Genomic DNA, 26,576 nt, shown 5'->3' with positions numbered 1-26,576 from the left:
CTGAATGACAGATAAAGATAAGAACAAGCCATTCATTTGTAGATCAGTACAATCGGCTTTACTCATGTTTCCTGCAATAAACACTGTATACCTTTAGGGCCCCTTCACACATAGTATGAATTGGTGGAATTGCGCACGAATTGTGCATGAAGCAGGAATGGTATACAAAACGTGTAAAATCATCGCTGCCTCCAATGCCTCGTACACCTTTGCTACAACTATTTGTGCACACCAGTGGCTGAAAGACAGTGCGTGCACTGTGTGAGCCCGATGAACCCTCTCGTGGCATGTGTCAGCCAAATTCCAGGTGACACACATGAACATCTAACACAGCTCACTTGGCACTTAGAAAATGTGTAGCCATTCGCACTATTAGCATGAAAACAGTCAGCAGACTATCACTGTCGAGCTGGATGTGAAATTTGTCTAAGTGTCCCACGAGTGTGGCTTTGCAAAACAGACACAGTGACACGGTGTGTGCGCTGAACTGACAGGGGGTGTGTCTGCCCACAGGAGCGGCTGTGGAGATCTGTGGATCTGGATGTCCCAGCTGGGGAACACGTACTATGTTTGGAAGGACATGAACTAACAACTGCCCACTGTGACGCGCGTGTGTCTGCTTGCTGTTCTCACGTAGACATACATAAAATCATATATCACTGTTGCAATGGGCTGCAGTGAGCACGCGCACAGCACGCACATTGACAGGCTACCCCAGGTGATCTGGACCATCAGATCATAACACGCAGCAGTGATCTGAATGTCAGGTCACGTTGGCTCTGTTCCACATGACGCGGTGTCAGTCCTGTGGCGCGCATGTCCACAAGACACGCGTGTCGGGCAGGACATGCCCAACACGTGTGCAAAATGCAGTGTTTTTATATGGTGTGTGGTTTATTTTATTATTTTTTAAATACGTCAATGTCCTTCTTGATATCAGGTATTTTCCCACACCTTTCACAGGACAGCGATGGTAGCTCAGTGGTAAAGTTTCCATCTGGTAATCAGAGCTTACAAGTTCGAATTCCGTGAGTGATTTTTTTTTTGTTTGTTTTTAACCAGTGTTATTTAACTGTGGAGTTCTGTATTGCATCCCCTTTTATGTATTATTTTTATCAATCCAGTGATAATTCTAATCCAGTTACATTTTTTCCATGAATCTGACTGGTTAATCCTGTGAGCACGCAGACTGTATAATATACGTGTAATTTTTGCAACAATGGTGGCAAAAGATGTATTACTCCCTGACCGGTGTTCTGATGAGATGTGATTACTGTTGAATGTCATTCCTGCCCTCAGCACGCAACTGCGCATGCGCAGTATTGTTGGGACGGGGAACTTTCGAGGCGCACAATTCTTCAGAACACCGGCTGTGCCCACTGCTAGCTGTTAGTGCTGTTAGCTCAGAGTGAGAGAAAGTCGCATGCTGCCACCGAAATGGGTGAATTTAAGCTACCGTCCGAAAGTATTGATGTAGATTCTGATAGAGAATTACTGTTTCACGTTTGATGGATTTTCACATTCGATTGATAACTCCGCCCCCGACCACTGTTGGAGAGATGATTGCTGCTTCACGGTAAGCCGAATTACCTACAGAAAAATAAACCGTGCAAACGATGGAATTGGATTAGAATGGGAATAACCCCCTTGTGTCTGATGATGGGCAGACGTTCATGCAGTTATACGGTCGAACATATCCATTCTAAAGCTGTATGTTCGACTGTATAACCCGGCATAAAGTCTGCCCATCATCAGACACAACAGGGTTATTCCCTAATTATACAGCTGGTTTTTATTTTATTGTTCTCCAGATCAGCTGCGTGATGTGATGCAGCTGCTCCCACTGTGTTTCTGCTCGAAAGACACCGTCGCATGCATGAACCGTTGCACCAGGATCATGCACACCTGCCAGTTGGCGCAATGTTTTCTTGCTGTTTCGCCGTGAGCCGCCCTGAGTTGTACTTATTCGTACTATGTGTTAAGGGGCCCTTAATTCTGTAGCTATTTAAATGTGTCTGAGCCATGGAGTGGTTTATTTGCGTTCGTCAGCATTATTGATCTATAACTGTTTATTTTGAGCTTTTTGTCACTACAACTCTACAAATGCACAGACACACAAATGCAGATATGATGACATAATGTCCCGCATACCGTGTTTGTCAGCTAATCTATTGGTGTCACCTATGGGGTTTAAAACATAATTGGCCCGTCTACATACTCGGGGTACGCCTACGGTGTAAGTGTAAATATTGTTATTGTTATCATTTTTAAAATATCAATGTATGCATAAAAGAATAAAATCAAATCAGATCATCTCTTCCCTACAGTATAAGATCCAAATGTCTCCAATAGTGTTATTGTGTTCACAAGAAAAATCAGTTCATCATGATTAATATGCAACATATACACAAAACTACTATAAAATCATTCAACTCACCTAATCTGCAGGGAGATCACATGGTAGAAATCACAAGATTTTTACATAAATTATTAATGTGGTATTGTGTTCACAAGAATATGCTCACATGCATGCAGATGTAAGTTTGATGACATTTTATCCTGTGTATATATATATATGTTCTCCACTCACTTGCAATAGCCAATCACAGATTAGCCTTTCTGTCCATCATTTACCTGTATTTTGGCATGCTTGGTGCCAGAAAGTTATGTTGGATCCAAAAGGATCCAAAAAGGCTAGGACCAAAAGTTATATTGGATCTGTTCCCACTGACCAATAGGGTTAGAGCTTACTGCCAACAGCTAGCCAATCAGAGCGTGATAATCAGAGTTATATTGGACGAGGTGCCTCGTCCAATATAACTTTTCTTCATCCAATATTTCTCTATGTTGGACTCCTTACCATCCATTATTTGTATAATATATCATCTATTTCCGATGGGACATGTATGTTGTAGTTGTAAATTGTCAGCCAAATATAGTAAATGGACTACATTTACATAGCAGGCTAACCACACACCAGGAGTAATTTAGGGATTAAGGACCTTGCCCAAGGGCCCTAACTGATTTTCCAGTCTGACTTGGATTTGAACCAAAGATCCTCTGATCACAAGTTTGTCATGTTCACAAGAAAATCTCTTCATCCTCATTAAAATACAAATACATGCACCAAATATAAAAGAATGCTCAGGAGACCTTGAAGTCCTTTGGACAAACAATAAAGAGTGTTTTTGACCAAATATGGGGAAAGTGGCATTTAGTAACTCCTGTATGTATTCGCCTGAAATTGTTTACCCTTCTTGGAAACCCTGTGGGGTGCCAACGGGGATTCAATGGAACAGTCCAGCTTACCATGACCAGATAGTCCCCAAAGAATGTCTGTTCAAAATTTCAGAAAAATAATTGAATAGTGTTCAAGACAATAGCACACACCGATTTTTTTTCCTCTTTCTTTTTTACTCTTGTGGGGAGCCATTGGAACTTTTACAACGATTCAACATCAATGAATATCTTTGTGTAGGTTCACATTTATGCAAGGGATATATATATGCAGAATTATGACAAGGGTTAGTGAGAAGATTTTTAGCAATAAATTGAGAAGTGTGCAAAATGTTATTTTGGCCCTTTTTTGGGGGGGGAGGGGGGTCTGGGAGGCCTTTAGAATGATTCAAGGACTGTGACATTTTTCTTTCCTGTAGGTGTCCTTTGAAACAATATTTATGCAACATTAAAGAAAAAGTTATGGAACAGATGTCCTACAATAAATCAAACAGTGTGAAAAATTTGCCAATCTTGGGGGCATTGGGGGGTTCACAGGGATTCAGTCAGATAGTCCGTCTTACCATGACCACAGAGTCCCCCAAGGATTGCTCGTCCAAAATTAAAAAAAAATGTAAATATTTGTTTTTAGAAAGTCATTGGACCAGATATTGCATGTGTATCCTAATGATACTCACACTACAGACCTGGGTCCAAAGGACTAAACATAAAATTAGCTCATCTACTCTCTGTGGGGTACCTATGGTGTAAGTACCAAATATCTTCAATGTATCGTTAGAGTTACTGTGCTCATAAGAAAACCCACATCATCCTCATTAATATGTAATGTGCAGAAAACAACTTTAGAATCAGTTCCATTCACCTAATATTCAAGAAATACCTATGAGTAAGTATCAAGGCTTTATTTTTAAGGAGGTATTGTGTTGACAGCATTATCTCCACATACTGACAGATGTGATTCATTTCTGTCTGCACCTTCCTGAAAGGTCGGGACTTGAGATCGACATCACACACTCACCTCAGCGACATGATCTTGTACGCATCAGGCAAGTAGCATCGAGTGTTCTCCATCTGGGCAGGATCGGAGTCACAGATTTTGTCGTCTGTGCGCCCGTAGTTGGCACTCTCGATCATGATGACGTCTGTGCCTGGGCAGCGAAGCTCAATAGGATAGGATTCACAGGAAAGCTCCCGCCGCACCACTGCCATGGGGATAGGGGCACGGCTGTAGGCTGGACACACACACACACACACACACACACACACACACACACACACACACACACACACACACACACACACACACACACAAACATTGAAATATTATTCTATTCCAGTCATGTGAGCTGTCTTTAAAATGGTACAACCACAGATTGTTTTCAACCACAACTGAATATGTTTCTTCATCAAAGAAATTAATTATCCACATTGTCTGACAACAACATCATCACAGAAGTATTTTCATCAGGGAGTGCCCACTGTCACAACCGAAGCCACTTGGTAATTAGTGTTGTACAGCTGGTGGTCTTCGACATCGCTCTAAATAAAGAATAATTACTTGCCAATTTCAACAGGCATTTAGTTCTGCGGAGATTATTCAAATAACAGCGATGCCTAATTATGCTCGGAATTAGTAAATCTGATTCACGGATACAAATTTATTTTGGTGTTAAAGGAAATGTGCCGTTTCACTGAGACAGACGCTGCTGATGTGTCACGGATCTTTTATAAATTCCTTGCATGTTTAATGAGAAGATGTGTTGGTGAAATCCTGACTTTGGATGGCTGAGTGGCGGCGCGCGCGTGTGTGTGTGCGTGTGTGTGTGTGTGCATCCGTGCATGCATGCAGGGGTGCATCTGGTTATAAAAATTGGAAATATTTATCAATGTTGACAATCATCAACATCTGTGACTGAATACTTGATGTTGAATTTTAAAGCTACAGTGTGTAGGATTTGGTGTCATCTAGTGGTGAGGTTGTAAACTCCATTATGATATCGCTAGTCATGGTTTTTGTTTCCCTTCATGTTTTCTTTTCATTTGTGATGGAGATCCAGGCTTTCCATATGACCCTCCAGTTCACAAAAATAAATGTTCTCAAACTTGTTAGCCTGTGCTAATAACCAGCAGACAGTGTGTAGAGGAGCAACCACTGGGATGCAATATGGCGGCCTCCATGAGGGGGCCCACTCCCATGTAGAGATGCAAGGACCATTCAAAGCTTATGAAAACACATTGATTTGTTGAACAGACTGATGAACATATTTCTATTTCATTTTTATTCCTATATAGCGCCAAATCACAACAAAGCTGCCTCAAGGCACTTCACACACGTATGTCTAACTTTACCAACCCCTCCAGCAAGCACACAGGTGACAGTGATAAGGGAAAACTCCCACGAATGATTTGAGGAAGAAACCTCAAGCAGACCAGACTCAAAGGGGTGAACCACTGCTTGGGCCATGCTACCGACACAGTTGACAGTACAAATATACAGAAAATTTTAGGATTCTATTCTGGTGTCTAGGATGGAAGGAAAGATTTGGGTCCACCTCGGACAGAGAAAAAAAAACTATGAATGCTAGATTTTGTTTCTACGAATAAATGTCCTAAATCATGCACACTGTAGCTTTAAATGATACTTAATATCACTGAAATGTCTGACTCTGACAACCACCTTTCTGAATTTATTGTATATGGTCCAGATTTCACTGTTAAGGTTTTATTCTTCAGTTTCAAGTAGTATAACTCCTAAAGCCTTTCCACCCCTGCAATTTTTAGAGTTTTGAAACAGATCGCGACTACATAAGCGATTCATCCCTTATGTGCAGATCTGAATTTGACCAAACATTTTTGATTTGCATATTGTGTTTCATCCTTGCGGTCCATGTGGGAACAAACAACACAAAAGAATGATCAGCTCTGCACCAAACCTGTTGGAAAGACTGAGGGTCACCCAAGGACAAAGTGATTTGATTTTGGTGGAAAAATCTGTTAAACAGCAAGGTCACACAACAATGTCGAAATTTGGTTCCAGTGCTTCTAAAAAGCATATGGGGGATATTCAAAATGGCCAGTCCAATGAACTGAATAAAGATACACCTGTAGTTATTGTTTAACATTAATATGAAGTCATGTATCACCTTTATATTGGTTACATGACCTTTGATTTTCGGCAGCCTTGAAAATTCAAGCACAAGCTCGTAAGTGTAGCATGTTGTCATCTGTATGATCCAGCACATAGGTGCTTGAGTGCTGAGGACCCTAGTTAGTCCATGGGCCATGCAGGTTTTCAGTTGCTCCAATTTCATTAAAAAAATAATGCAAATTATTGTTTGGGTTAATAGGGTTCTAAAAAGAACTAGTTTGCACCATCTCTCATGCTAAGTTATCATGTTACAGGGTAACATATGTCACATGTCATAGAATCCAGTGTACATCGACCAGGTTTGACCTTTATTTTGGAAACCAAGCATTCAATGCAGTCAAAAGTATTTTATTTATTAATCCTTTAATTTCAATCATAATTTGCATCACCTGGTTATAGGTACCAGATGATGGTTATCATACATTTTTGTGTACGCCAAGCTACACTGAGGCTTTTTTTTGTTCTAACTGTGGTACCAATTAGGACATAATTGATGTCTCCTAGGCCAAGGGGATGACCACATTTCACCTGGCTGCAGCACATAGATGGTTATTTTAGAGATGTGGGGATGAACTGGATGTCTGCTTGAGTGGCTACCATCCAGGACCCAAGGTGTTTCCGTAGTGTCATGAATTTGGCGTTGCACGGTACCAGCACATGTTCCCAGACTTAGACTTGACCTAAGAAGTTGTGTTCCTGTATTTAATTTGTACTTAGCAGGTCTTGAGAGCTCTGTGATGTTAGCTACACCGATGGTGTTTTTAGCAAAGGTGAGTCACCTTCTGCCAAGATGGTGACATTTAGAACAAACCCACTCTTCAGAAAACCCATGGGTGATGTCACCGTGGATTTGTCCATATGCGGTCAGTCATCTTCCTCAGGGGAAGGGGATCACAAATTCCAGTCACATGTTCATCAAGTTGGAATCCATCCCTGTAGATGAACGACCACCGAAGATACGTCAAATATACCTGCTCTTCAAACCTGTAACATCACTGAAAAACGAGGAAGAGCACCGCCTTCCTCGCTCTCCCTGTCACAGTAACCATAGCAACCCCATTCTCCCTCCCTTGCCTCTCTCATTGGCTGGAGGCGGGTCACGGTTTCACGAGTGCAGCAAAGAATCTGAATGAGCTCAGTGACACTGTGCCCGGGCTTGACTTAATATTGCCCTTCACCACATCACACACAGACACACACATGCATGCAAATGCTTTGAGTGATGGCACGTAGAGGCAGTGCTTCACAGACGCCGCTGCTGGTATCTGTATGGTTCCGCTACCCTGGAGCACTACACGGATAGAAGCAGGCATTAGCTTGGAGATAATTCTGAAATATTAATGGCATTTAATTTAAATGTCCTCCTTAATGAATACACGTGTCACCACAGGCTATAACAAACATTATGCACACGTGCACAGAGCGACGCTGAGGAAACAGGGGATGCTGGGAGCAGTGCTGATTGCCAAAGTGTTACCGTATTAGTTTCTTTAATATCTGCCTTTGTGAGTGTGAATGCACACTGTGAAGAAGGGGTTAATTGAACCATGCACCAATCAATACTCAGCATTATAAGGCTGTCTAGACTAGTTTTGTTTAAGAGGTGCCTGGCTGGTCTTAAGGGGACACAATGAAAAAAAGTGCACGCAATCACCTCTGCAACTCAACAGATGAGGGCAGAGGTTACGGGGTTGTTTGTTTATCCATAGATAAGTAGTAGATAAAGCTCAGGATGCTCTGGATCTGATTCAAAATATTTCTTTTTGTCTATTTCTTAGTGTCAATAATTGGCTTTATGACATCACATACAAAGGTGCATGCAAAATTTTGGAACCTTTAGGCTGTTGCACAATTAAATTTATTTGTGGCAACACTTTTTTAAAATGAAAGGATTCTCTGTGTTAACATTTTTAAAATTATGCTCTTCAAAAGCAGAGTGACAAAAAGTCTGAAGTGTGATGTCAATTAAATAAAAATATCAAAGGCAAAATAATGTAGTGCATAGTTATAGGCAACCGTTGGTATAACAAATGTATCATCACTTTTAGAGCCATTTTTCTTGAATGCATTCCAAACACTATGGTGAATGTGTCTGGAGTAGATAATTCTCAAAAGCAGAGCGACTGTGCTGAAAAAGAGTTGCGTGAGGGAAGCCACCAAGACATCTGTAACCACAGTGTGAATTATACAGTGACAATCACGGGTCCTTACCAAAAATTAGCTAAATAATGTTATGTAAGGTGAATGGTAGCCTTGGCTTGCTAAAGTTAATCAGTTAAAAAGTAACAAAGCAAAAGTTGGAAACTAGCTGACATCGACGTTCAAGTTGTGACAATTGATAGTCTAAGTGTATTAAATAAGCTAGATAAGTATTTACATAAATCTGCTGCACCATCCTTTAGCTTGTGTCATGCACTAAAGCACACAATACTGCATGTTAAACACTAATAAATATGGTATCCAAAAACACATGTAAGCAAAGTATCATGACTTTTTTAACGTGGTGTTTTTTAATTTTTTTCCCAAGTGAAAAGTTCTACCCAAAAACATTTTAAAAAGAGGTCCCTGGTTCAAAAATAGTGAACTTCCCCTTTAAGTCACAGGATGTTCTGTCCATCTTGTTTTGTGCTGTTCTGCACTGATAGCACGGCCATAGCAGATGGCCCACCCCACTGAGTGTGGTCTGTTTAAGGTTTCTTCCTATGGGAAACAAATATAATGTAGGTTCCTCACCACGTTTTCCAATGTGCTTGCTCGTGGGGTGTGTAAGATATAGACCAACCTCGCATATAACCCGTAGAGATGACTTATGTTATGATTTGGTGCTATGTAAATAAATCTAATTGAATCGAGATCACGCAGGGCCTCGTACAAAGACGTGCGGATTTCCTACTGAAACATGACCTTCCCCAAAACCCAGAAACTGGCATAAGCACAAACAATTCAGATGTATCAAAGTGTGATGGATCCAAGCACGTTCCGTTCCCACTTAATATGGAATTGAACATGCCATTTTACGCATCACTTTGCGCATGCTTTTATGTCCATTCATATAAATGCAAACACCCGGGTGTGATAATTGCTACATAAGTGTGTCTCTAATGTGCACAACACCTTGCAGTGCCCCAGCATCACCTGTACATGTCACTAGTGGAACAATAGCTGTAGATTTTGGCGTGGCGCACTGCACATTTCCACGATCATTTCATTTTTGATACATCTGAACGTTAGCGTGGAGAAGGACGTATGCCACGTATTTGTGCGTACGCACCCTTTGTTCATGAGGCTCCTGAGCTTTATTTCATTGGACTTGGGAGCCTTCATAAGCGGCAGTAAATTATTGTCCCGTCTCATCTGTCACGTTTGAATTTATCTCGTCGTAACGTGCGTGCTGTCTGCTGCCTCGCATATAACACCGCGCAGCATTTGACCTGGTTGTTGACAACTGTTTTGATCATTTATTTTCACAAACAAACATGCACAGCTGTGACCACACCTTTTGCACACACACTCTCATGCATTCTGTGTCCGTGCACATGGAACACGGTGCGAGCCGGGCAAGTGCATGTTAATGTGTCTGTCATTAGTTGCGTAAGTGGTGACAGAAACTTGGCAGCCACAGGCGCTACAGACAGTCTTATTCAGATACTCTCATTGCCTTGGGGGCCTGAAACAAAAGGATATCGATTTTTACATTTGGGCCAAGCGCACGCGTGGTGAAAGAAGAGGATGGAGGGAAGGAGAATGAGAGGACAGGATGAGGGGATTTAAAAGGTGATCTCTCACTTGAAATGTCAATGTTTGAAATGCGGTACTTCTCCAAAAGTACCTGTGTTGCAATACTTTAAAGCTACAGTGTGTAGGATTTAGGGGGGTTGTTAACAGAAATGGGAATACTGCATTCATAATCATCTGTTCACTTGTGCATAAAGTAACTGCTGTATCAGTATGTTTTCAAAAACATCTTATCTACATGGGAGTGCCCCCCCCCCCCCAATGGGGGCTGCCATGTTGCACTGCCATGTTGATACAGTAGCCCAAAAGACATTTACCTACTCCGTCTTTTGCATTGTGCAGAATGGTTGGAAGACTGAAGAAAAAAGAAGAGGAATCAATCAGTCCTCACCTACATACCGTCTAGTGGTCACTCGTGCATGCTAACATGGTTGAAAACCCTTAGTTCTGTGAAATGGAAGATCACACATATTACTTATCACAAGAGAAGACACGTGTGAATCTCCATCACCAAGTACAAAAAAACGTGAGAAAACACAACCGTGACCACCGACTGCATAATGCAACCGGCAACGTCACCAATGGATGACACTACATCCTACACACTGTAGCTTTAAGTAATGCATACTATTTTAAGATGTCTCCAAAGAAGATGACTCTTGTATGGTCAAGCAACAAGTTGGGCAACTGTAAACAGCTGTTGTTGTTGTTGTTTTCCATTCAGCTGCTCCCCTTTTGTTCAAGGTCACCACAGCAGATACAGACAGATCTGCAGTGGTATTTGGCACAAGTTTTACACCAGATGCTCATCCTGACGCAACTCCTGTGGGCAACTGTAAACAGTGGCGGTTCTATATTAAATTACTCCCCAGGCAAGACCCCCTTTGCACACTCCCCCCCCCTAAAAAAAAAAAAACAAATTGCACAAAGAGCCATTTATTATTATAAAAATAAGGTGCACCCTCTCTAACATTGCCAAAAGACAAAGAGACAGTTGTTAACAGAACAGAATAAGAGATCAGAAATTAAATAAATACACACTATGCATAAAAGTGGCAAATATCAGCCCGGTCTCACGTTTTTTTTTGGTTGTTTTTCCCCTGTGCCCCTGTCACAAAAAACAGGTACTTTTCATAACATTTTTTTGTTGTATTTATTTTGCTATTTATAATCTTCCCCTTCTCCTAACTCTAACCATAACCATAGCGTAGTGTGTACCCTCGCCAAACATTAACCATGACCCCTCTAGACTTCCCCCCTTTCACCTCACATTTTGTGCCCCGTGTCACGAAATGAATTCATGCCCCCATTATGAAAAACACCCCATTTTCGTACCCCCATCACAAACCTATAGATTAATGTACTTTTTTGTAACCCAGTCCCACTAACTGCCATGAGACTGGGTTGCAAATATATACAATGTGACTCCATTCAGGCAGGAAAAAAAGTATTTTCAATAAAAATTATATTTATAATGATATATAATATTATATATTATAGCCCTTCATTCATGACATGGATCCCCAAGAGGGAGTATAAGCTCCAATATCAGATTGCTTGTAAAGGGTTATTGGTTTGTTTGAAACACGGAGGAGCAAATAAGAAATGAGAAGATTAATGATTGTGAATACATGTAATTATCCATGATAGCAGCAGTAATAATTTGGGTTATGTCATGATGCCTGGAGAGAATGTGAACATGCTGCACGTAACAAAGTAGGGCTTGTAACTTAAAATAATTTCACTGCTTTGATTCACTGGATAGGAGGAGCTTTTAAAAATACACTGTTCTTTCTTTAAAAAGTAAATTTACCAAATTTTCAGAGAGGCAATAAATTCATACATACAAACACATTAAGACACACATGGACAAGCACAGGATAAACACACACACACACACACACACACACATGCTTTTGGTTGATGCACAGAGTAAATTAACCTTTCAACATTTTTTTAAAATCAGTTATCCACAAAAAGCAACAGATCCATGTACAGGTACAATCACACACACACACACACACACACACACACACACACACACACACACACACACACACACACACACACACACACACACACACACACACACACATGAAAATGATAAAATCAGCTTTCATCCCACATGGCTGACTTTACTTTTCAAAAATTTTCATCTGTTAGGATCTGAAGGGAATCTGTACATCTTGAACCCCTTGTTATGTCTACTTGTGCATCTGAATTCATAACAACCCAGCATTTTCAGCAAATAAATAAAGAAATGAACTCTATATACAAGCAGAGAGCTGAGCTGCAAACATGAATTTGGCCCCAAGATGGCAGCACAAGTCATGTTACATTTTCTTCCGGCTTGTCATGTCGCTACTCTCTGTATAAAGGGACTCTACCCCGCGCGTCCCTCCCCTTTCCGCTCCTCACGACTTCTGTGGACCTTCTCTGCTACAGAGGGTGCCAGTAGGGCACCTCAGTCTCGTTTGAACCGTGTGTGATATCGCGGGATTTGACCACTGATGGGGACAGCCGCTCCCGTTGTGGAATATATACACAGCATAACTTCACATGGACAAATGGTGGAACATTTTGTTTTGGCTACAATCAAAGCAGTCACGAAAAGTTTTTTTTTTTTTTTCGGTTCCCAGTGGAGAAGGGAAGATGACACGAATGGGAGACGTGTCGGTAAGTGTTAGCCTACACAGCTAACCAGAGTAGCTACATTCTCTCACTTGAAAACTGCCTCGATATGTTTGTGCATCACACTGTCACTTTTTCGTTGCATTTGCACTTTGTTTACGTGTAATTTGGCCAAAAACTCATAGAAAATGCCGTGTATTTTCTTGGAAGTAGAGAAATTACATCATATGCATCACATTTTATCCCTTTAGCGCCTGGTCTCCAACGAGACTGCGGTGCCCAATTTGCCAATTTCCCCACACAGTGATACAACACATAATAGAAAAATGCTTTGTTGTGCAGAGTATTTTTTTAAGTCCTCGTCCTGCTCCACCATGTGTCATGAAAAAAATGCTGCCCCCGGTGGCTGCCCGGTTTTCCTGTGCCAAAAACCGCTACTGACTGTAAACCATTGAAAAATACATTTTATTTCATTTTTGTTAAAAGAAAAAAATCTATTCTCTTTGGGTTTGTTTGCATATATATGACAGGACACTCCTCAGTGTATAAACAGCATGATTTGCATATGTCGGCACTCTTTTGGCACTGACTAAATTATCCTTTAATGAAACTCATCTATTGATAGGAAAAGAGAGATTGACATTTTTGTGTATAGACTTTTCATGTGTTTTGTTTTGTTGTTACGACCTGTGTAATGTGGCGCATGTTGTGGTGGTATTGTTTTTGGACATGCATATCTGTCTGTGAGTGAACAAAGTAACAATAATAAGGTTTTGATCTGATTTGGATCAAAATTGGTGGAATGATTGCAGGTCAGACAAAGTCATCTGACTGATAGAAATTGATTGGTTAAAAGTCAAGATTACAGGCTGAGGTAAAAAACTTGGTCACAATGCTTATATGTACACAGTAAAATCACCAGTATAAAATTAACACTGACAGTGAACATATGGTCCCAGTCTGATGAGAGTAGGACCATATGTGCACTGGCAGTGTTAATTCAACACTGTCAGTGTTAGTTTTACACTGGTGATTTTACTGTGTAGGACTATACCAGCTAGTCACCTTTCTTACCAACTTTCTCTAGATCACATGGAAGCTGACTGTTTCATCCTACACATTTCAATATGTGTAGAATCACATAGTGAAAGTTCCTGAAAATCCTCATTTTGACTTTCAGTATTAAAGATGGTGTCCACAATGGTCATGATTTCATGACTGTTTTGTTTGTTTGGTTTTAATTTAACATATCTTTGCTTCTGGAAAGGTTAAAATACAAATTTAAATGTCCAAATCTATGTATTAAGGCATGCCCGACACTTCTGTATGATAATCTACAGGGTTTGAGAATTTAAAATATCAGAAAATATGATGGAGGTCATTTTGGAATCCAAGGAGGCTACTGCTCAAAAAATTAAAGGAACATATTTTAATCAGTACAGCATCAAGTCAGTTCAACCTTTGGGATATTGATCTGGCCAGTGAAGTAGCAGAGGGGGTTGTTCATCAGTTTCAGCTGCTTTGGTGTTAAGGAAATTATCAACAGGTGCACTTGAGGGGCGACAATGAGACAACACATAAAACAGAAAAGATTTTACAGGTGAGGCCACTGACATTTTTTCCCTCTTGAGCTTTTCTCACTGATTTTTCCGCTAGTTTTGCATTTGACTAGGGTCATTGTCACTACTGGTAGCATGGTGTGGTACCTGGACCCCACAGAGGTTGTACAAGTAGTCCAACTCCTCCAGGCTGGCACATCAATATGTGCTATTAGCAAAAGGTTTGCTCTCTCTCCCAGCAAAGTCTCAAGAGCAGAGAGGAGATTCCAGGAGACAGGCAGTTACTCTAGGAGAGCTGGACAAGGCCGTAGAAGGTCCTTAACCCATCAACTGGACGGAGGAACAGGAAGAACACTGCCAGAGTCCTACAGAATGACCTCCAGCAGGCCACTGGTGTGAATGTCTCTGACCACACAATCAGAAAAAGATTTCATGAGGGCGACCTGAGGACCTGACGTCCTGTAGTGGGCCAGGTGCTCACTGGCTGGCACCGTGGTGCTCAGTTGGTATTTCCCATAGAACACCAGAACTGGCAGGTCCACTGGCACCCTGTCAGGTTCATCCTGAGCACATGTGACAGATGTGAACAGGTCTGGAGATGCCATGAATGTCATGCTGCTTCCAACATCATTCAGCATGACCGATTTGGTGGTGGGTCAGTGATGGTTTGGGGAGACATCTCCATGGAAGGATGCACAGACGTCTACAGGTTAGAAATGGGCATCCTGACTGCTATTAAGTATCAGGATGAAATCCTTGGACCTATTGACAGACTCTACACTGGTGCATTGGGTCCTGGATTGCTCCAGGTGCAGGATAACATCTGGCCTCATGTGGTGAGAGCATGCAGGCAGTTTCTGGAGGATAAAGGAACTGATACCATTGATTGACCTTCAAACTCACCTGATCTAAATCCAGTAGAACACCTCTGGGACATCATGTTTCAGTCCATCTGACACCGCCAGGTTGCACCTCAGACTATCCAGGAATTAAGTGATGCCCTGGGCAAGATCTGGGAGGAGATGCCCCAGGGACACCATCTGTCATCTCATTAGGAGCATGCTGTGACATTGTCAGGCATGTGTATAAGTGCGGGGGCCATACAAACTACTGATGACCATTGTCAGTTGCTGCAATGAAATTTTGGCAGAATGTACAAGCCTGCTGCATCATTTTTTTCACTATTGAGGTGTCTTTGAATTCAGCCCTCTGTAGATTGACAATTTTCATTTCCATCAAATGATGTGACATCCTTTCATTATTAATACATTAACCAGTCCATATCAGGAAAGATATCCAGCATTTATTTATTTATTTTTTTCCAATTGAGATATTTAGTCATTACCTAGAGGTTTCAACTTTTGGAAATCTCAGAAACTAATTAGATGATAGCAAGTTCCTTTGATTTCTCCCTTTCTCACTCAGTGTCACCACAGCAAATCCAAGATGGATCTATGTGTTGATTTCGTGCACGCTTTTCGCCAGATGCCCTTCCTGATTCAACGTCACATGACAAGAAGAATAGGCAGGGGTGGCCTTGAACCAAGAACCTTATGCTCTGGAAACAAGAGCACTAACTGCTTGTAGATGATATCGATGTTATCCGTTTTAAAATCCAATTTGCCCCCATTTTTTTATTAACCTATCTTTTGACATATCAGAAACATGGACATTGAGTAAAAAAAATTATGACACACTTCATATACTAAATTTCCCTCACTCAGATAAATGCACTGACATTTCTAAAACATATTTAGACACTTAAGTCAGTTGGCTAATCTTTCCAGAAGCAAAGATCTGTTAAAAAAATAAATAAATAAATAAATGAAACAGTAGCCATAGGATTTTGAAAAAGTCACAAGGAGATTTCTTTTTTTTTTTTTTTTTTTGGAGACTGCATTTGTGTAGCAAACCCCCCCCCCCCAAACTGTATGATTGACAGCAGCCATTAATAGGATGAACTCCAAGTGGGCTGCGGGTCTCTTTAGGAGCCTTCAAAGGCAACAAGTCACAAAGGAGTGAAGCAAACATACGGGCAGCCAACCGGGGCTTCAGCTGTACTTTGTGAATGTGTATATTTGCATGATAGCAAGTACCAGACCGTGGCTTCTAATATTAGCAACTTGGAATGTGCATGTAGGCGAGCGTTGCTGATATTTGCCAGCCTGGGATTTGTACACAGCAGATTCTGATTTGTTTGTCTTTCACAAAATAGTGCCAAACAATCCCTTTTATAACTTGTAGCCAGTTCAGTTAATGGAATTGTTAAAGGGGTCAAATTATACATCTTTTCAGGGTCCGAGTGCATTTTTTGGACAGTTCACTCGCCTGGCATAAATGTTTATATTTTGCTGTTAACAGCTCTCCCTGCATCCCACAATCAAGTTTTATGTCTCTTTTTTTTTTCAGGACAACCTGTGCTTTCAGAATATGTATGTTTTTGTTGTGTTTTATAAGTGTAATAAAGGTTTACAATCAGAAATAAGAAAGGGAAAAATAAAGTTAAAAATAATTTTCCACACACATTTATTCAAAACACACAGCAAACTATAATAAACAACAGTTTTGACACTTTATAAAGGTAATTTGAGGTCTTGGGTGAAAGACTGTACAACAAAAAGGTTCAAACAAAAAACACAAATGCACATTTTGAACAATATATACAAAATGGTCTATGCATTTTGTTGTCCATTGATATGGTAAACAGTGCTTTACGCAGAGAAAGCAACAGAGTTATCCAGTAATATTACGCAGGGCACACTGAGTATGTACTAATAGTATGTACTCATTGGAGCACCCAGGGGGCTATTCAAATGAGCCAACTAGTAACACATCACTTGGAATTTGGAAAACCATGTGAGGGTGAACCAATTCTGATTGGACACTCACATTGCACACATCTTCACACAGCTTCTATGAGGAGTACCAAGATGGCCGATGGCTGGCTCGAAAGTCAGCAGAGTTAACTTTTCAGCCAAAAAAGTAAGTTTCTATCTCATATCATTCAAAAGTTATTTATAATTTAGTAAAGCTTGGTCTTAGCCATAGAATACGACGGCGTCGGCCCCAGAGGGTTAATAGAAGCTGAAGTTATAAAAGATGATATATTAAAACAATGAAATCAACAAACAAGAAAATCAGGTCTCTCTGGACACTCTCACACCTACAGTAAATATACAGTCTATAGTCACACAGAGGACAAACCGAGTCAGCAGGTGTGTTCCCTAAAAAGCCTTCAGTTGGTTCAGAATGCTGCAGCTAGAGTACTGACGGGGACTAGCAGGAGAGAGCATATCTCACCCGTGTTGGCCTCCCTTCATTGGCTTCCTGTTAATGCTAGAATAGAATTTAAAATTCTTCTTCTTACTTATAAGGTTTTGAATAATCAGGTCCCATCTTATCTTAGGGACCTCGTAGTACCATATTACCCCATTAGAGCGCTTCGCTCTCAGACTGCGGGCTTACTTGTAGTTCCTAGGGTTTGTAAGAGTAGAATGGGAGGCAGAGCCTTCAGCTTTCAGGCTCCTCTCCTGTGGAACCAGCTCCCAATTCAGATCAGGGAGACAGATACCCTCTCTACTTTTAAGATTAGGCTTAAAACTTTCCTTTTCGCTAAGGCTTATAGTTAGGGCTGGATCGGGTGACCCTGGACCATCCCTTGGTTATGTTGCTTTAGACGTAGACTGTGTTTCATAATTATTGTATGGCCTTGCCTTGCAATGTGGAGCGCCTTGGGGCAACTGTTTGTTGTGATTTGGCGCTATACAAGAAAAAAGTTGATTGATTGATTGATTGCACGGAACAGTCAAAGAATTAAAGATATGAATCTCTGTGACATAATTTTTCTTGTAAGCATGGATATTCGGTTTGGGGAGACATAGAATTCTGGGAATTTGACCATTTTTAACATGAAACTCCAATTTAATTTTCAATTTAAATTTTTCAATTTATTTTCATTTATATAGCGCCAAATCACAACAGAGTTGCCTCAAGGTGCTTCACACAAGCAAGGCCTATCCTTACTAACCCCAGAGCAGCAGTGGTAAGGAAAAACTCCCTCTGAGGAAGAAACCTCAAGCAGACCAGACTCAAAGGGGTGACCCTCTGCTTGGGCCATGCTACAAACATAAATACAGAACAATTCACAAATAAATGCTTGGCACTCCAAGCATTTATTTGTTATTAAAAAAGAAAGAAAATGTGAAAATATAGCTACCATAAGAGTAAAATCATGAATAAAACAAGTAAATAAACTTAACTCTAATGATGAGGTCAAGAAAAAAAACAAAAAAACAGCGGAGCATAGCAGTGGAGTGAAAGGTCTGTCAGTTAGTTTGTGTTGTTTGTACTTCCATTGTGTTGTGAAGCTTTGCAGAGTGTTACTGTGTTTGGGTGTGTTGTCTGAATTTGCAGCAGACATGTTATCAGATTGCTGCATAATGTATGCTGCAGGCTATATTTGGTTGTGTTCTCTGTGTTTTTCTTCTGGGCACACATGACGTGTTTTATTAAGTTAATATTTTTAGCTTCATGATGCACATTGTCCCATTTTTGTATATTGAACCACCATGTAATATTACACTTCGAGTCTTGAATGCAGGCCTCCAGATATTTGAACCAGGCAGAATGAATATGATTTGTGAATTTAACTAGAGAATATCATGAATAATGTCTGTATGTATGCAGGATGAAAGTGACACAGGAGTTATGGGTAAATGAAAAAACATAAGTATCTGAGTGTCTCCTTGGTTTTGCTGCTGCAGTGTTTTTAAAGCTGTTATGTATTTCAGAGTGCTCAGGCATGGATAGGTGTATGTAGAGTAGAAGCTGAAGCTGCATGGATATATTCAATTTGTAGTTATGGACATGCATATATGAGTAATGAGAAAAAGCTATAAAGTAGTGGAGCTGCAATAAATGTCAACTTATTTTAAATTATCCATGAATGTCATTGAAACCACATTTTTGATCATTTGTTTATCTCCTTTTCTGTTGTGAAGAGACCATCTTGCTTTCTGTTTTAGTAATATTTGTGTGACACCATTAAATGTGAGCAATACTATAATTTGAGCAATATTTTTTTCTGTTTGTTCCTTCCAGGTCCTTTGCCTGATTTCCACCAAACGTGGTATGTAGATGAAAGCCAATGCCGGGACTGCATGAAAGGTTTAGTTTCAGCAAAGGGCAAGATCATCAGGGTCAAAAATCAAAAAAGTCAGTGAAAAATTGTTCCCTCATGTCTGCATAGTGGGTCAGGGTCATCCATCGCCTGCTGGCCTGTGTTGACAGAGCAGCTTGTGTTTCCATGACAAAACATCTGATTGTTTCCCAGACTAACTGAAGGCCATGTCTGTATTATAGATTTGTTTTACTAAGACAGCTATCGGAGTTGCTAAGATCAGAAGACTCTGTGTTTTATGTTTGCTTGCATGTCTCTTGAGAGTCTCTCCAGATATATCTGTTAATGTGTTTAAACTGCAATTAAATCTTTCTCTCTGCATTATATTTCGATTCCTGGTGGTCCTTGCTTTTTCTGCTGGCTTCCTGACAAAAATTCCACAACAAAAATATTTTAAATTCATCCTCCAATGTGCAATATATTTGATACACATATAGAAGTGATTTGTGGAATTGCTCGTGTGAGATCAAATTTGCCAAAGGTGAAATTTTAGGGTGAAGGTCATTGGGGACAAAATTCAGTAATTACGTTTTTCCATGCAATTTGCATTAACTTGGCACACACATGAAATATGCCAAGTCTAAGTCTAGTTTTTGTCATGCTTCTACGAATATAACAGTAAGAGAATGTCAACTGGGCCTGCGACAGACTGGGTGTCCAGGGTGTACCCCGCCTCATGCCCTATGACTGCTGGGATAGGCTCCAGCCCCGATATATATATATATATATATATATATATATATATATATGCACCTGCCTAATTTTGTTTAAATAATTATTGCACACGCTCTGTAAATACTAGAAACTTAATTTCACTTCTCAAATATCAGTGTGTTTGTCCGCTATATGATATATTTAACTGAAATTTCTGATCCAGACAACCAATGATCTCTAAAGGAAAATCATGAAAATGATCAGGGGTGCCAAAACCTTTGCATCCAACTGTACACACACATACATATACACTCAACAAAAATATAAACGCAACACTTTTGGTTTTGCTCCCATTTTGTATGAGATAAACTCAAAGATCTAAAACTTTTTCCACATACACAATATCACCATTTCCCTCAAATATTGTTCACAAACCAGTCTAAATCTGTGATAGTGAGCACTTCTCCTTTGCTGAGATAATCCATCCCACCTCACAGGTGTGCCATACCAAGATGCTGATTAATCAATCAATCAATCAATCAATTTTTTTTATATAGCGCCAAATCACAACAAACAGTTGCCCCAAGGCGCTCCATATTGCAAGGCAAGGCCATACAATAATTATGTAAAACCCCAACGGTCAAAACGACCCCCTGTGAGCAAGCACTTGGCTACAGTGGGAAGGAAAAACTCCCTTTTAACAGGAAGAAACCTCCAGCAGAACCAGGCTCAGGGAGGGGCAGTCTTCTGCTGGGACTGGTTGGGGCTGAGGGAGAGAACCAGGAAAAAGACATGCTGTGGAGGGGAGCAGAGATCGATCACTAATGATTAAATGCAGAGTGGTGCATACAGAGCAAAAAGAAAAAGAAACAGTGCATCATGGGAACCCCCCAGCAGTCTACGTCTATAGCAGCATAACTAAGGGATGGTTCAGGGTCACCTGATCCAGCCCTAACTATAAGCTTTAGCAAAAAGGAAAGTTTTAAGCCTAATCTTAAAAGTAGAGAGGGTGTCTGTCTCCCTGATCTGAATTGGGAGCTGGTTCCACAGGAGAGGAGCCTGAAAGCTGAAGGCTCTGCCTCCCATTCTACTCTTACAAACCCTAGGAACTACAAGTAAGCCTGCAGTCTGAGAGCGAAGCGCTCTATTGGGGTAATATGGTACTACGAGGTCCCTAAGATAAGATGGGACCTGATTATTCAAAACCTTATAAGTAAGAAGAAGAATTTTAAATTCTATTCTAGAATTAACAGGAAGCCAATGAAGAGAGGCCAATATGGGTGAGATATGCTCTCTCCTTCTAGTCCCCGTCAGTACTCTAGCTGCAGCATTTTGAATTAACTGAAGGCTTTTTAGGGAACTTTTAGGACAACCTGATAATAATGAATTACAATAGTCCAGCCTAGAGGAAATAAATGCATGAATTAGTTTTTCAGCATCACTCTGAGACAAGACCTTTCTGATTTTAGAGATATTGCGTAAATGCAAAAAAGCAGTCCTACATATTTGTTTAATATGCACTTTGAATGACATATCCTGATCAAAAATGACTCCAAGATTTCTCACAGTATTACTAGAGGTCAGGGTAATGCCATCCAGAGTAAGGATCTGGTTAGACACCATGTTTCTAAGATTTGTGGGGCCAAGTACAATAACTTCAGTTTTATCTGAGTTTAAAAGCAGGAAATTAGAGGTCATCCATGTCTTTAGACACCATGATTAGTGCACAGGTGTGCCTTAGACTGCCCACAATAAAGGCCACTCTGAAAGGTGCAGTTTTATCATACAGCACAATGCCACAGATGTCGCAAGATTTGAGGGAGTGTGCAATTGGCATGCTGACAGCAGGAATGTCAACCAGAGCAGTTGCTCATGTATTGAATGTTCATTTCTCTACCATAAGCCGTCTCCAAAGGCGTTTCAGAGAATTTGGCAGTACATCTAACCAGCCTGACAACCGCAGACCACGTGTAACCACACCAGCCCAGGACCTCCACATCCAGCATGTTCACCTCCAAGATCGTCTGAGACCAGCCACTCGGACAGCTGCTGAAACAATCGGTTTGCATAACCAAAGAATTTCTGCACAAACTGTCAGAAACTGTCTCAGGGAAGCTCATCTGCATGCTCGTCGTCCTCATCGGGGTCTCGACCTGACTCCAGTTCGTCGTCGTAACCGACTTGAGTGGGCAAATGCTCACATTCGCTGATGTTTGGCACGTTGGAGAGGTGTTCTCTTCACGGATGAATCCCGGTTCAAACTGTTCAGGGCAGATGGCAGACAGCGTGTGTGGGTGAGCGGTTTTCTGATGTCAATGTTGTGGATCGAGTGGCCCATGGTGGCGGTGGGGTTATGGTATGGGCAGGTGTCTGTTATGGACGAAGAACACAGCTGCATTTTATTGATGGCATTTTGAATGCACAGAGATACCGTGACGAGATCCTGAGGCCCATTGTTGTGCCATACATCCAAGAACATCACCTCATGTTGCAGCAGGATAATGCACGGCCCCATGTTGCAAGGATCTGTACACAATTCTTGGAAGCTGAAAATGTCCCAGTTCTTGCATGGCCGGCATACTCACCGGACATGTCACCCATTGAGCATGTTTGGGATGCTCTGGACCGGCGTATACGACAGCGTGTACCAGTTCCTGCCAATATCCAGCAACTTTGCACAGCCATTGAAGAGGAGTGGACCAACATTCCACAGGCCACAATTGACAACCTGATCAACTCTGTGTGAAGGAGATGTGTTGCACTGCATAAACAAATGGTGGTCACACCAGATACTGACTGGTATCCCCCCCCAATAAAACAAAACTGCACCTTTCAGAGTGGCCTTTTATTGTGGGCAGTCTAAGGCACACCTGTGCACTAATCATGGTGTCTAATCAGCATCTTGATATGGCACACCTGTGAGGTGGGATGGATTATCTCAGCAAAGGAGAAGTGCTCACTATCACAGATTTAGACTGGTTTGTGAACAATATTTGAGGGAAATGGTGATATTGTGTATGTGGAAAAAGTTTTAGATCTTTGAGTTCATCTCATACAAAATGGGAGCAAAACCAAAAGTGTTGCATTTATATTTTTGTTGAGTGTATATATAAAGATAAAGATAAACTTTATTGATCTCACAGAGGAGAAATTCACATGCTACGTCAGCTCTTAAAAAACACACAAGATGGGTGCAAGTAGAGGAAAATGTGCATCAAACAGCGTGTGCAAGGATAAGCAATAATAATACTTGTAACAGTACAAGACATAAGAAAATGAGGCAGAACTAGAATATGTATGTACACCGTAAAATCACCAGTGTTAAATTAACACTAATTTGTGAACATACAGTAGTGTTCAGAATAATAGTAGTGCTATGTGACTAAAAAGATTAATCCAGGTTTTGAGTATATTTCTTATTGTTACATGGGAAACAAGGTACCAGTAGATTCAGTAGATTCTCACAAATCCAACAAGACCAAGCATTCATGATATGCACACTCTTAAGGCTATGAAATTGGGCTATTAGTAAAAAAAAGGAGAAAAGGATAACGCATACACATACACATATGCATAAATATATGTACGTACATATATAAGTACATATGCACATATATACGAGTAAACATGAGTGGGATTGAAAAAGATAGGAGCATCTTATTTACAGTATGTGAAATGGAGTTTAGTATATATATATATATATATATATATACACACACACACACACACACACACACACACACACACACACACACACACACACTCAGAAAAACACAAGAAGATGCCTGCATGCCTGCACATTGTGCAGCACTGGACTTGCACAAACCAAAGTAAGCAAACTGGTAAAAAGCCAACAGATGGTTCAGAGCAGAAAACAACATTCCATCTGTGAGGGGAAATTACTTCATGGTCAATACTGTTGTAAATTTGATGGTATTAAATGTCAAACAATTTTGCTTTGCAGTTGCTAGAGTCTCACCACTGGTACTCGGCAAATGAGAGATACCAAGTCATCTGTTTGTCAAATCATACTGATCAGCTTGAAGCAGTATATGAGAGGAACATGTTCAAACTGGTGACTTTTGGGTGTGAGGACAATAAAGAGGATATTGTTCAAGTTTACCAGTGAATTTCAATTGAGTGCTTTCTTGTTAGATTTTATGTTTGCACTTGTAGATTTATTCCTGGGCTTTGGAAAAACCAAAGCACGTACCCTGTAAAATGCAGGGGATGAACAGGTAGATATATAATTGAGTTTACACCCTCCAAGCTGTTAACACAACTCAAAACCAATGAAGGCTATTATGTTATTGTTGATTAAGCATTAGGCTTGAGACCAGAGGATCCTCAGTTCAAATCCCAGCGTGACCGGAAAATCACTAATGGCCCTTGGGCAAGGTCCTTAATCCCCTAGTTGCTCCCGGTGTGTAGTGAGTACCTTGTATGGCAGCACCCTCACATTGGGGTGAATGTGAGGCATTATTGTAAAGCACTTTGAGCATCTGATGCAGATGGAAAAGTGCTATATAAATGCAGTTCATTTATGTTCTATGTCTCAAATTTTAAATGGTATATAATGAAAATTTGGTGAACTTTGATGCACCAGATCAACCAATAGAATAAGTAAAAAAAAGCAACTCTGTTTCACTCATAATATCCCTTAGACCTGCCTGACACCTGATGCACCCTTTGTGGGTGCTGGAAGGATGATGGATTAGAAGCAGGTGTGGTTGTCAGTGAGACAAACAAGTTATTTCAGCAAGTAAATGCTCTTGTTATGTGGGCCGCTGAAGTGGAGGTACTGCTGGCCCACCACCACCAGAGGGCGCCCTGCTTGGAGTGCGGGCTCCAAGCACGAGAGGGCGCCAGACCCAGAAGAAGTGACAGCTGTCATTCATCCCCTGCACCAGCTGTCACTCGTTCATCATCACCATTATAAAAGCCGGACTGCAACTCCACCTCCTCGCCGAGAAATCGACTACTATTGAAGAGGTAATTTCTCTGCTAACTGACACTTTGTGTGTATAACCTGAACTTCTGTTGCAGCCGTTTTCCTGGAGTGTTGCCTTGTCTGGGGAATTGGCGTTTGGTGTGACAGCGACGGCTTCGCCTCACACCCCAACCCAGATAAGTGGTTAACCAGGAGCTGCACGAGTGTGTGATTGGAGGTGGAGGTGCTCCCTCCTAACTGTGTATGGACTGTGGATTACTGAGTGTGCGGACTCACACTCATTCATCTTATCTCTGCTTTCTGCCAGCAGTACCAGGGTCAACAGCCGAAGACAGAGGCCACCTGGGGATTCGGGACTTGGCGGCTCCGGTGTTCTTCAGACGGTTGGTGGTGGAAGCCGTGTGGGACGCGGCTTCTCTCTCGTCGGGGGTCTTCTATCTTCGAGCCTGCCCACACGTCACCTGGTGTTAATTGACTGTGCAAATTTCTGTAAATTTAGTTGTGTATTATCACAACATTAAATTGTTACTTTTTGGCTTACTCATTGTCCGTTCATTTGTGCCCCCTGTTGTGGGTCCGTGCTACGACACCTTCCCAACAGGATTTCTCGGCCATCGTCATGGATTCCGAGGGGCGTCAACCCGAGCTTGAACGGCCAATGGAAGAGCCAGGAACGCAGGCGTCAGCGGGAGGCATGTTGAGTGAGCTGCAGCAAATCTTAACCGCCTTCACAGCTCGGCTGGATTTAGTGGCCGAGCAGAATGTTCTCCTTAACCGGAGGGTGGAGGCTCTCACCGCCAGGGTGGAAGCGCGCGATCAAGGTGCTGCTGCAGCCACTTCTCTGGCTGGTCCTGGGCCTGTAACAGACGTTCCACTGGTCTTTCAACGACCCCCCCCACCATCCCCTGAAGCATACATAAGCCCTCCGGAACCATACGGAGGCTGTGTTGAGACATGTGCAGATTTCCTCATGCAGTGTTCGCTCGTCTTTTCACAGCGTCCTGTCATGTACGAGTCAGATGCCAGCCGGGTGGCTTATGTTATTAGTCTGCTTCGAGGAGAGGCACGCGCCTGGGCTACGGCGCTTTGGGAGCAGAATTCACGGCTCCTAACGTCTTATGCTGAGTTTATACGGGAGTTCAAACACGTTTTTGACCATCCCAACAGAGGCGAGACCGCTTCGAGCGTACTGCTGTCAATGAGACAGGGGCGCCGCAGCGCAGCCGAGTATGCAGTCGACTTCCGCATCGCGGCAGCGAGGTCTGGCTGGAATAACGTTGCGCTTCGCGCCGCCTTGGTAAATGGACTGTCTCTGGTCCTGAAGGAGCACGTGCTGGCTAAGGAGGAACCGCGGGATTTTGACGGGCTTGTCGATTTGGTTATACGCTTAGACAACCGTTTGAATGAGCATCGTCAGGAGCAGGCCGGGGGGCGTGACCGGGCACGAGCCGTCCCTCCCCCTTCCGGTTCCGAAAGGGTGAC

The 26,576-nt window shown here is 41.6% G+C and overlaps 1 protein-coding gene across 1 annotated transcript in view; it reads right to left on the bottom strand.

The window, feature by feature from the left end:
• Positions 1-26,576, bottom strand: part of adgrl3.1 (adhesion G protein-coupled receptor L3.1) — a 479,593-nt gene that overhangs the window by 349,927 nt on the left and 103,090 nt on the right. Inside the window, exon 4 of the mRNA XM_034187839.1 lies at positions 4,256-4,469. Within this exon, the coding sequence (XP_034043730.1) occupies positions 4,256-4,469 (214 nt within the window). The remainder of the gene's footprint in view (positions 1-4,255; positions 4,470-26,576) is intronic.

Source organism: Thalassophryne amazonica, chromosome 15 (genome assembly GCF_902500255.1).
Source record: "Thalassophryne amazonica chromosome 15, fThaAma1.1, whole genome shotgun sequence".
Lineage (NCBI taxonomy): Eukaryota > Metazoa > Chordata > Actinopteri > Batrachoidiformes > Batrachoididae > Thalassophryne > Thalassophryne amazonica.
The sequence above is the reverse complement of the archived record's forward strand: the minus strand, read 5'-3'. Positions and strand labels throughout refer to the sequence as shown.